The following is a 12,659-nucleotide window of genomic DNA, read 5'->3' as shown; positions in this document are numbered from 1 at the left end:
AATCAATTACAAAGAGTTACTATGATTTAAATTTTTTTTTTCTTGGTTTATAAGAAGCACAAAAAATAGGAAATTAGGTTAAAAGTTTCTGTCACATTTGTCAAAGAAAAGTCACTTTACAATCCAATACTTTCTGTAAATGACGGAAACCTACTATTTTATTTGTTTTCTAGTTGAGATTTTTACCCAAAAATCAGGATGAAAGTTTTTTTTGTCTATATTTCTTAGGCTCAAATTAAGTTCTCCCTTAGACAAAATGATTATTCTTGACAGTCTGTCAGTTCCCGTACAAAATGTAGCACACATAACATGTGAGAAGTACAGCACACATACAACTGTGCCATGCGAGTGTTCTCTTGGATTTAAAACAAAGCTTTAAATCCTTATCCTAAGTCAATTAAGTCAAGCCTAAGTAACAGTTAAAGTTCCTACATATACTGCCTGAAGTCACAATTGGAAAAATCTCCTGGCGTGAGAAGATCTGAAATTAAATCTGAATATCCTATTGACGTTTTCCAATTTTGCTTACAAAGTAAACTGACCCAGATATAAAAATGAGAAGAAATTCTCCAATGGAGCTCCCAGAGGACTTCTGGATCCCAGTTCCTTTGGACACCAACAACATCTCTTTATTCAGCCCATACCTGGTTCCCCAAGATCATCTAGGGAGCAAGGCCGTTTTTTATTCCATGTCAGCATTTATGCTCTTTTTATTTGTCGCTGGCACATTAATCAATATTGCCACTATTGCATGCACAGTTAAATACAAGAAGCTTCGATCTCACCTGAACTACATTCTGGTAAACCTGGCTGTGGCAAACCTTCTTGTCTCATGCGTGGGCTCCTTTACTTGCTTTTACTGCTTTGCCTTCCGATACATGATTCTCGGACCACTTGGGTGCAAGATTGAAGGATTTACTGCAACTATTGGCGGTAAGAAATATACTGTAAATAGGTTGATGACTACATTAACAGCAACAATACAATGCATAATGATCTATTGCATTGTATTATTAAATGTGTTTAAATTTTCAGTTTTAATGATTACATGTTTGTTCAGTTTCTGCTGAATGGGATGTTAAACCGAGATATGCAGTTTCTTTTATCACATGCTCGAAACATCACATTTCCGCGCTTCGTTTGGTTTAAAGAGAATACCCATACATTTTCTTTACAATTCGAAAAATATAATACAAAAAAAATGAAGAGAAAGATGGCATTTTCAAAAAAGACATTTAAAACTGTCAAGTGCCGAAGGTCTGTGGCCACGGGGTATGTTTTATGCTGCCGCTCTATCCATTCCTTTTTACCTTCTCTTAGACATTCGTATCCAAATCAAATCTAAACTTATATAAAATGGAACTTTGTCTTTGTGTGTTCTTTCGCTATGGACTCCGAAATGGCTCGACCGATTTTCCTTGAAATTTACACACTTGTACTATAAGTGTCTGCGAGTGTTCTTTAGATAGGTTTTCTATCGGAGTATTTCCAAGTATCGAAAATTTCTAATTGGAAAAATCGGGTTGCAGAAGGAATAGCCCGATTTGAACCAAATTTGACACACTCATACAGAGTAACATCAATAGTGTTTCTCAGAAGTTCCAAGGTTTCAGAGCTTTCAATAGTGCAGTAAATCGGCAAAATCCCAAAACCGATATACAGTGGTACCTCGACATACGATCCTTTCGACATTCGACATATAATTTGACTCATTATTTGTCTCGACATATGACGACAAGCTTAAAATACAATGATTTACAACTGTCGCAATTTCAGCACAGTGGATATTCTTGTGAGAGAAATCAACATGGGTCTCAAGAAGGTTAGTGCATATGATGAAAAAAGGAAAACGGTGATGCTTACCATTGAAATTAAGAAAGAAATGACAGAAAAATATGAGCATTGTGTGCGCGTCAGGGAGCTGGCTCTACAGCACGGCCGGAATATGTCTACGATCTCGACAGTCCTCAAGCAGATGGAAGCCATAAAAATGATGATAGCATCCAAGGGGACGACTATCCTCACTAAATGTCGTCGCGCCATTTCGGAAGAGATAGAATGCCTTTGCTGATATGGATTAAGGAAAATGAGCCAGTCTTGATAAATTAAGGTGACAATAAAAACATTTTTTAAATTCTGATTTATTATTATGATGCTGTTTGTATAAATAATTTGTTTGTTTTGCTATGTGTAATTTCTATTTGTAATTGTACCTGCACTGCACTAAGGATTTAGCATAGGTTTTTGGGTTGTGCAACAAATTAATCGAATTATAATGTATTGTTATGAGAAAATCCCGCTTGACATACTACTATTTCGACTTACAAACCAGGTCCTGGAACAAATTAAATTTGTATGCCGAGGTACCAATGTTGGATTTTAATGAAAATAGGCAGATTCGTTGTTGGGTCATTGACAGTCACCATGGAATCTTTCACACTGGGGGCGCTCCCAAATAGAGCGACAAATTGACAATCGATAAAGTGTTAACAGGACTACTTTCAAAAGTGTTTTTGGAATGTAGGTCACGGTAAGGCAGGGGCGCTGGAAGTCACACACAGCAAGGGGTGCTGAGGACCTTATTTTGTTTGTACCAACCAAAATCATCCCTTTTGGTGCAAATTTGTCATGCTCGCGCTTTGTCTCCATACAAGGCGTGCACAATGGCATTGCACATGCATGCTGAATAGTTTAAGTACTACTACCAGGCAACAACAAAGACAGCGTTCTATATCACCTACAGCGTGTGTTGGATTTTTGTATTGGAAATAAAAGCGCATGTGTATTATAATGCACATCCCTGGCGCGATGACACACAAACACATTTGATAACTAAAAGGTCCAATAAGCCTTGGTTTAACACCCACTTTTCACAACACTCAAATAAATTACACCCGAATATTTGACATCGCTCTGTACGGCAGCAGCGCAACAACAACAACAAACGATACAATTCAACAATGCTACAATGTAACCTTTTTGAATTTCTCCACAGTCTAAATCTGCAGCTAACGTTTCCTCGCTGGGCACTACTTTAAACTATCATAATCATCTTCATTTTCGACCTCAGATTGAATTTTAGAAAATTTTGCTGTTTATGTAAAGAAAAAAATCGCTAATTCAGCTTTGCGCCATGTTAACGCCTCATCTGTCGACAATTAATTTTCCTTTCCAAAAGCGCTTTATTCAACGTGACCTAGTAGCGAGCAAGGTGTCAGGTGGTGACCATATTATTAATACGGCTGTCAAACGATTATAATTTTTAATCGAGTTAATCACAGCTTAAAAATTAATTAATCGTAATTAATCGCAATTCAAACCATCTATAAAATATGCTATATTTTTCTGTAAATTATTGTTGGAATGGAAAGATAAGACACAAGAGGGATACAGTATATACATTCAACATACTGTACATAAGTACTGTATTTGTTTATTATAACAATAAATCAACCAGACGGCATTAACATTAACATTCTGTTAAAGCGATCCATGGATAGAAAGACTTGTAGTTCTTAAAAGATAAATGTTAGTACAAGTTATAGAAATTTTATATTAAAACCCCTCTTAATGTTTTCATTTTAATAAAACTTTTCAATTTTCAAAAAATTTTCCATCAAAAAATAAACTAGTAGCTCGCCATTGTTGATGTCAATAATTACACAATGCTCATGGTACCCTAAACCCATAAAATCATTCGCACCAAAGCGCCAGCAGAGGGAGACAAAAACACAAGTAACAAGTGGACATGACACTGTGCTGTCATTTTAGTCTGTTTGAGCGGGGCATGTGCGTTAATTGCTTCAAATATTTTAATTTGATTGATTAAAAAAATTAATTACCGCCCGTTGACGTTATAATTTTGACAGCCCTAGTTATTAACAACAACAAAAATTTTTCAACTTTCAAACTTTCAACTTTTCAACATACAGTGTATTTTTAATCCCCAAAGTTAAATATGCTATTGTTTCATTATGTTTTATTAATTTGTTAAAAAGAAAATAATCTACCAAAACATTTTTTTTCGCTCCACATGACCAGGGGGTGCTGCAGCACCCTCAGCACACCACTGCGGTATGGTCGCATTATACACGAGAAGGAGAAGTAGTGTAACCGGTGTGTCAGCGCTGCCCCGCGTTCCACTCCACAACGGAGCCGCGTGTACCCGTTACACTCACCCCCCGAAACCTTTGCTGCCGATCCGGGCTACAGCACCATTGTAACCGGTGTGTCAGCGCCGCCCCGCGTTCCGCTCCCACCTCTGACTAGGCTGGGACGCGATCCCGCGCGACACAATGCTTCCACACAGCAGGTAGGTACAACCACCAGCGTCCCTACATGAAGGAATCGGCAGGGAAGTTTCTACGCTCCACAACGGATCCGCGTGTACCCGTTACAACAGTGCAGTGCAAGTCGGATGCTGCAGAGTTAAATTGGCAATTTTAAAATGAGCCGCTATTAATGGGTTCAAGCCTTATATGGCCAGATAACTATGGTTCTACCATTGGGGAAAAGATCTCCAGAAGTGCACCCGTGTGGCCTGGATTGGTACGAATGAGACAAAATTGACATGCTCGGGTATTCCAACGTTTCAGTGTCCCTTTTTCCGACAAAACTACAAGTTTTGGCTGCTTAGGTAATGCCGGAATTCATCCTCTCCTGCTACGATAAGTGCCCAGCATCGTCGAAACTCATTTAATTTAAAAAATTGAGACTCATTTCTAAAAACTTCTTTTAGAAACTTTTTCGGGGGAGCAAAATTAAACTACGTGCGGCCCAAGGTGGTAAGTGTGGAACTTTTGAACTGGCAGCCAAAAATCCTGGGGAAGCCCTGATTTCGAGCTTTCTAATGTGTCGATGTAACAAACCTTTGCCCCAGCAACCAAGCACAAGTAGTATGCCCGGCAATACCGTGCTACACTGCTTGTCTTTTACTAAAATCTCATTTTCTCTCTTTCATAGATCCCTTCTAACCTCCAGATGATACCAATGAAAATATTTCTTTCTTTTGGAAACAGTAATATAAAGTAAATAACATGAAAGAATCATATGTGTTGAACCTTAAATGCCTGTACGCTTACAGTGTATTAAAATTTAAATACTGATTAACTGGGCTGTGGCTTCTACATATGAACTAACAAAAGTGTTGGGACACAACTCCTGATAAGATAATGAAATAAATCGTGCAACAATAATTATAGTATGAACAAGAAAGTTAAGTATCTTATTAATAAGTAATATTTAGAGAATAAACCACTATTACTTCCTTCTTTGAACCATGCTGCTTGTTATGGATTGTTCCAGGTGCATATAAGCCCCATTCACACACTCCGAAACGTTGGGAATATGAGGGGGTTTAACCGTGCTGCAGTTGTATGTGAAAACAATTTCCCAGGTCGACTGACACGGAGATTACGCGGACATTTCATGGGTCGCGTCTTAGTATAATGTCTGGGACTTTCCCAGGAAGTGGTGTGCGTGAAAGCAGGCGTTAAATTCCAGGGTCACAGCACTATGGCTGATAACGTAAATATCATGGCGGGCCGATCGTCACTTCCTCTCTCTTTGCAGTAAAACGAAAAGCGGTATACAAACATCACAATTATCAACATAGCAAGCTGGAAATAGCTCAATTAAACTAGTGAAAACATAACGAAATTAAATTGCTACGGGATCGTAGAACCGAGGAAGAAAGTCCATCGTCCATCTTTGAAAATGTGTGGTTTATTTTGTTGCCGATGTTAGGGTCCACTACTGCGGAAACAAGGTTGTACTTCAAAGCAGAAAACAATGGAGGGATGTATTCAAGGGTTTATTGAATACAAACAAAAATACATGCGATTGCGGAAAAGAGGGAATAACACAATAGGTCCATGACAGTAGGTTGACAGGGATCAATACTAACCTAAGCGGTTGGCAGAGAGCCGATGAGACAACAAAACAAAGCAAAACAGCGGGATTCTTCCTTCCTGAGCCAGCGGGATTCTTCCTTCCACCCTTCTGTTGGATCGCCAGGGCTTAAATACAGTCTTGATGAGCTTGAATTGGCTGCAGTTACAAAGTCAGCAACACTCCCTTCGGAACTGTGAAAGAATATTTTTATTCATGCTTATAAAACACATAACTGCTGTAATACCATATTCATTTGAGAGTCTGTATCTATCCAAGTACGTGTGCTATACATATATTCCTTCGAAAGTATACAAAAATTTTACTGTGGATTTCTGTGGACTGCCTTATCTGGCTTGACTCCCTCTCGTCCAAGGACAGGCTCTTGTCCAAGAACAGCCTGTTCCAAGGACAGGCTCCGAATGTTTTTCTGTGGAAGACCACCACATTTGGACAATAATAACTTTCACTTGTTTCCGTAAAAGGCATTCACTTGTGTTTCTGAAAAAGGTGTCGTTACACAGTAAGCAAGGCCCTTTCTTCTGTATAAAGAGACAAGACTTGTATTCTCACTTTGTACTTTTGCGTGGCCACAGTCCTGACTGGACCACATCAATCAACTGTACCCTTGATATATATCTTGCATATAAAGTCTTCGAAGCAGGCAATCCTTGGCTGTTTGATTCTTATTTCTCAGTTGAGCTATTGATTGCTACTTGTCTTGGAGTTCAAAATTGAACTTCACTGACGGAACAAAACACGATTTGATCAACATTATGACAACCCATGCTGACCAAAATTCACGTAAAGTTCGGGTTATAAAATCGCGCCAGGAGCCCTTCCCGCACAGAGAGCGCCAGTGGGCAACATGGGACAAGTCTGTGAAAGTGTCCAACCCACGTCATTCATGAGACATCTCTACATGCGAGAAAGCAATGACGCGAGTAAATCCTGCGTCACCTTACACGGGAATTTCCCTGGATATGTGTGTGAAAAGGGCTCCGTAATACAATGTGGAAACCTGCCAGCACGGCCTGTACATGAACAAATAGTTTTGTCAAATTTAGTCGGTTCGGCATTCCGAAAATTATGGTCATTATTCAATTTTGAGAACTTTTTGAAAGTTTGGAAGAGTGTTTTCATTACCATTACTTCTTTCCACAGAAATGAAAATATTGCAGAAAGTCAGATTTCCTATTACTTTTGTTCCGAATGTGCATTTTGTGAGGAAATTCATTATTTGCCATTCTGTCTTCTTCTAGGTATGGTTAGCCTGTGGTCTCTGGCAGTGGTGGCTTTTGAAAGGTGGCTGGTTGTGTGCAAACCTTTGGGAAACTTTGCCTTCAGACCTAATCATGCAATCGCTTGCTGTGCAGCAACTTGGGTTTTTGCTTTGATGGCTGCTCTTCCTCCACTGTTTGGGTGGAGTCGGTAAGAGCTTAAAAGCAGACACAAAAACTTTATTTAAATTTAAGATGCTGTGTTGTTATACACGTATTCATGTAATGTTGCTCTTCCTCCAGGTATATCCCTGAAGGAATGCAGTGCTCTTGTGGTCCAGATTGGTACACGTCCGACAACAAGTTTAACAATGAGTCCTACGTGATGTTCCTCTTCTGCTTCTGCTTTGCAGTACCATTCTCCACTATTGTTTTCTGCTACTCACAGCTTCTTTTTGTGCTGAAATCAGTAAGTTACAAGTGATGTGACCGACAAACCTTTGTAAAAATAAAAATACATTAATAGGAAAAAAAAAGGAAAACAAGTCCATTTATGTCACCTGGTCTGTTGTCTCCAATGAAATAGGCCGCAAGGGCCCAGGCTGAATCGGCTTCTACCCAGAAAGCGGAGAGAGAGGTGACGAAGATGGTTGTCGTCATGGTAATGGGCTTTCTGGTGTGCTGGTTGCCGTATGCCTCTTTTGCCGTTTGGGTCGTCAACAACCGCGGGCAACCTTTTGACCTGAGGCTCGCCACTATACCCTCCTGTCTTTCTAAAGCCTCAACTGTCTACAATCCATTTATCTACATATTTCTCAACAAACAGGTTGTTTTATTGTTGCACAATGAACTTGTAAAAATTACTGCGACCCTACAGTCACTTTTATAAATACTGTATACCGTAATTTTCGGACTATAAGGCGCACCTGACTATTAGCAGACACCCACCAAATTTGACACAAAAACGACATTTGTTCAGATAAGCAGCACTGGATTATAAGCCGCAGCTGTCCGCACTGTATAATGGGGTATTTACACCAAAAGATATAAAACGGCAACACTTTATTTGACAGCGGCATCGTTAGACCAAATGAACAACCATGAAACAATTAGCTGCAAAGCTTCATTGCTTCAAGAAGATTCATTTGGTCAACATGTTCTGTGCTAATTATTTCTTCAGTTACTGTTCCAGTTGTTTCACTAATTGCTAGTTATGGTATTTGGTGACACTTTATTTGACATGGCGTGATAAGAATGTCATAAGACCATCTTAAGTATGACACTGCTATGAGCATTAATCAATGCTTATGACAGATGTCATTTTGTGTTACCCGGCAAATTATCTCACTTTTGAATGGATGTAAAAGATCCAAACTGAACATAAATTGAGTTAGTGACATAATTTCCCGGATAACAGATAATGACATCTGTCATTTGCATTCATTAATGCCCATTATAGTGTCATGTCATAATTATGACGGTCCTACGGCAGTCTAATGATGCCGCTGTCAAATAAAGTATTACCGATTAACCCAATAAATCAACAAAAAAGCCGCACTGGACTATAAACTGCAGGATTCGAAAAGAGGGGGGAAAAAGTAGCGGCTTATAGTCAGAAAATTACGGTATATAAAACCAAATTATACTATTTTGTTATCTGCAGTGGGGCAAATAAGTATTTAGTCAACCATTAATTGTGCAACTTCTCCCACTTGAAAATATTATAGGCCTGTAATTGTCAACATGGGTAAACCTCAACCATGAGAGACAGAATGTGGAAAAGAAAACAGAAAATCACATTGATTTTTAAAGAATTTATTTCCAAATTAGAGTGGAAAATAAGTATTTGGTCAAAACAAAAAGTTCATCTCAATACATTGCTATGTACCCTTTGTTGGCAATAACGGAGGCCAAACATTTTCTGTAACTCTTCACAAGCTTTTCACACACTGTTGCTGGTATTTTGGCCCATTCCTCCGTGCAGATCTCCTCTAGAGCACTGATGTTTTGGGGCTGTCGTTGGGCAACACAGACTTTCAACTCCCTCCACAGATTTTCTATGGGGTTGAGATCTGGAGACTTGCTAGGCCACTCCAGGACCTTGAAATGCTTCTTACGAAGCCAGTCCTTTGTTGCCCTGGCTGTGTGTTTGGGATCGTTGTCATGCTGAAAGACCCAGCCACGTCTCATCTTCAATGCCCTTGCTGATGGAAGGAGATTTTCACTCAAAATCTCTCGATACATGGTCCCATTCATTCTTTCCTTTACACAGATCAGTCATCCTGGTCCCTTTGCAGAAAAACAGCTCCAAAGCATGATGTTTCCACCCCCATGCTTCACAGTGGGTATGGTGTTCTTCGGATGCAATTCAGTATTCTTTCTCCTCCAAACACGAGAACCTGTGTTTCTACCAAAAAATTCTATTTTGGTTTCATCTGACCATAACACGTTCTTCCAGTCCTCTTCTGGATCATCCAAATGCTCTCTAGCGAACCGCAGACCGGCCTGGACGTGTACTCGCTTCAGCAGGGGACACGTCTGGCAGTGCAGGATTTGAGTCCCTGGCAGCGCATTGTGTTCCTGACAGTAGCCTTTGTATTGTGGTCCCAGCTCTCTGTAGGTCATTCACTAGGTCCCCCCGTGTGGTTCTGGGATTTTTGCTCACTGTTCTTGTTATCATTTTGATGCCACGGGGTGAGATCTTGCATGGAGTCCCAGATGGAGGGAGATTATCAGTGGTCTTGTATGTCTTCAATTTTCTAATAATTGCTCCCACATTGATTTCTTTACACCGAGCCTTTTACCTATTGCAGATTCAGTCTTCTTAGCCTGGTGCAGGTCTACAATTTTGTCTCTCCTGTCCTTCGACAGCTCATTGGTCTTGGCCATAGTGGAGTTTGGAGTGTGACTGACAGGTGGACAGGTGTCTTTTATACTGATAATGACTTAAAACAGGTGCCATTAATACAGGTAACGAGTGGCGCTTCATTAGACCTCGTTAGAAGAAGTCTTTGACAGCCAGAAATCTTGCTTGTTTGTAGGTGACCAAATACTTATTTTCCACTCTAATTTGGAAATAAATTCTTTAAAAATCAAACAATGTGATTTTCTGTTTTTTTTCCACATTCTGTCTCTCATGGTTGAGGTTTACCCATGTTGACAATTACAGGCCTCTCTAATCTTTTCAAGTAGGAGAACTTGTACAATTGGTGGTTTACTAAATACTTATTTGCCCCACTGTATTTGCAAAACAAAAATGTCAAATTAAGCTATAATGTATTTGTCTTGTAAAAAACAAAAATGCTGATAAAGATTGTCATGTTCCTTCTGTCCTTCAGTTTCGCTCATGCATGAAGATGATGCTGGGGCTGAGTGGAGCCGATGACGATGAATCATCAAGTCAATCAACCACTGAAGTCTCGAAAGTTGGTCCTGCTTAACTGTATTAGGGTAAATGGAGATTGCTTGCATAATATCAATAAATTGATTGACTCGTAAAAGAAAAGAAAACCGAAAAGGACTAAATTATGTGTATTGTATAAAGCATTGTCGATTTAGGATTTACAGTATGTGTTTCATGTATTTCTTATAATACTGGAAGAGGTGTTGTTTATGAATAAAAGACGCTTGTAAATTGAATCACTGGCATTATATTACTGTATTTACAAATGAAATGTTATTTGCTGTTTTCATGAGACAGTCACACGAAGGGACGTGCAGTACAGTTCATAGCTAGTGAGATCAGATTAAAATATTTATGAGCCAGAGTAGTATATTTTCCATAGAATTAGCAGATTCACATTAAAATCAGATATTTAAAAAATCACATCATTATTATTCAACACAATGTTAGCGCACACATAACATCATTTCCAACTTTTATGAGGTGACTCATTAAAAAACAAAATATAATTTTTATTTTGGCCTTTATTATGAAATTTGCAGCTCATTTTTTAAAACCTGTTTTATTATAATGCACACATATTTCAATTCAGATCTTTACACTGAAGAAAAACAAAAGTCAAGTTGAAAATTAAACTTTTAAAAGGAATTTTGCATTATTTCTCCAACAGTCTCACCTCAATTTAGCTTGAATTTAAAATGTTATATTCGCTTACCTTTAGCTTTTTGAAGTCTGCTAGTTTTCTGTAAGTCCTCATTTTGTTCATCGAGCTTCAAATTTCTGTGTAAGTAGATTGTCCAAAGTCCACAGATGTGTAGCAAGACAAGACATAGAATCCAAATTAAACCTACTACAACTCGATAAAATTGTTGTTGGCACACAAACTTTTTTTTCCAAATTCGTTTTAAATATTTACTGTATAGGCCTTACATGTAGCATAGTGCATATGTACCTCCAGATGGCATCATATTTCTTATCCACATAAGGAATTTTCATTTACACTTGTAAGGTACTTCCAAAAAATTAGGAGAAGCAAAGTTTACATCAATACTGAGACTACAATCAAATCTTTAATGACTCTCAGGATTAGACAGATTTTAAGCAATTCTATTGCAAACAGCCTCCTTGACACCGTTTCAATCCATAATCACACAACCCAAGAACAAATTGTGCATTTACTCACCAATTCAGCACCTTCAAAAGCAAAATGATTAAAAGAAAAATTACTTTACATTTTGCGGTGAATATTACCTGCTGTCAAATGAACATGTGACCTTTGGAAAAAAGTAGGTACTGTTCAGTTCACACCAGTGTAAAATTACATCATCTAATTGTGGAAAACAGTTTTGTTTTTTAAAGTAAATGAGATAATTGCTGGTCATGAAGGGTCTTGACTCTTGTCGGTCATCGGGAGCAAATCTGAGTTCTGCTAGTAGTGAACTTTTACTGAATGGGAATAGTTCAGAACTAGCGGAATTCCAGACTTGCCCTCGAAACATCAGAGTTCAGGTGTCAATTCCAGTTTGGATAGAAAGCAACAAATATGTAATTTCAAGATTAAAAAAAAAAAAAAAAACATGCAGCAAGTCATGCAAATGTAATAGAAAGAGGATTAAAAAAAAAAAAAAGACAAATCTTCAAACTGACTCAAATGCATCCATCTTCCCGTTACATGTGAAGTCCTCACCCTTCAATAAGCACCATCAAGTATACAAGCTTGTCCAAAAGTGAACATCTGAAAAACACATAATTACCGGATTAATGAACCATGCCAGGAGTTGTAGTTAACCTCTGATTTAAATTGTCATTCCGGAGAGATTATATTGTCAGACCTAATTACACTGTGTTAATCGCCTCTGTGGAAGGACCTGAGTTGTCCGTATAATCTGCTTTAGTCAGTTTGGGCGTAAGAGCTGCATTTCACTAGGTCACCTAGATATTTCTTAAAAAGGCAACCAGGTTAAATTTCATCATAGAAGGGAAGTCTCCTATTGCTTCCCACCGAAGAAAAAGAGCGACAATAAAAAAACAGTTAAAGTGCCTGTGACACCATTAAAAAAATCTTAAATTGCATTATTATGTGAATTAAAATCATGTTTTGAGACGATTTGACTATATACAACAATTTGGCAAAGCGTGGATGACGA

The 12,659-nt window shown here is 38.5% G+C and overlaps 1 protein-coding gene and 1 long non-coding RNA gene across 2 annotated transcripts; one reads left to right on the top strand and one right to left on the bottom strand.

Annotated features, from left to right (window-relative positions):
- Positions 1–61: 61 nt before the first annotated feature.
- LOC130921774 (blue-sensitive opsin-like) lies at positions 62–10,668 on the top strand. The gene is made up of 5 exons (XM_057846045.1): positions 62–933; positions 7,152–7,320; positions 7,413–7,578; positions 7,696–7,935; positions 10,448–10,668. Exons 1-5 carry the CDS (start codon positions 555–557, stop codon positions 10,547–10,549), a joined length of 1,056 nt encoding a protein of 351 aa, XP_057702028.1. The 5' UTR covers positions 62–554; the 3' UTR covers positions 10,550–10,668.
- Positions 5,728–12,200, bottom strand: LOC130921775 (uncharacterized). The gene is made up of 3 exons (XR_009064398.1): positions 11,228–12,200; positions 6,216–6,319; positions 5,728–6,083 (listed from the first exon to the last, which is right to left on the bottom strand). It is a non-coding gene; the product is annotated as an uncharacterized LOC130921775 (long non-coding RNA).
- Between the last annotated feature and the right edge of the window lie 459 nt (positions 12,201–12,659).

The sequence above is a fragment of the Corythoichthys intestinalis genome, chromosome 9 (genome assembly GCF_030265065.1).
Source record: "Corythoichthys intestinalis isolate RoL2023-P3 chromosome 9, ASM3026506v1, whole genome shotgun sequence".
In the NCBI taxonomy this organism is placed as follows: domain Eukaryota; kingdom Metazoa; phylum Chordata; class Actinopteri; order Syngnathiformes; family Syngnathidae; genus Corythoichthys; species Corythoichthys intestinalis.
The sequence above is the reverse complement of the archived record's forward strand: the minus strand, read 5'-3'. Positions and strand labels throughout refer to the sequence as shown.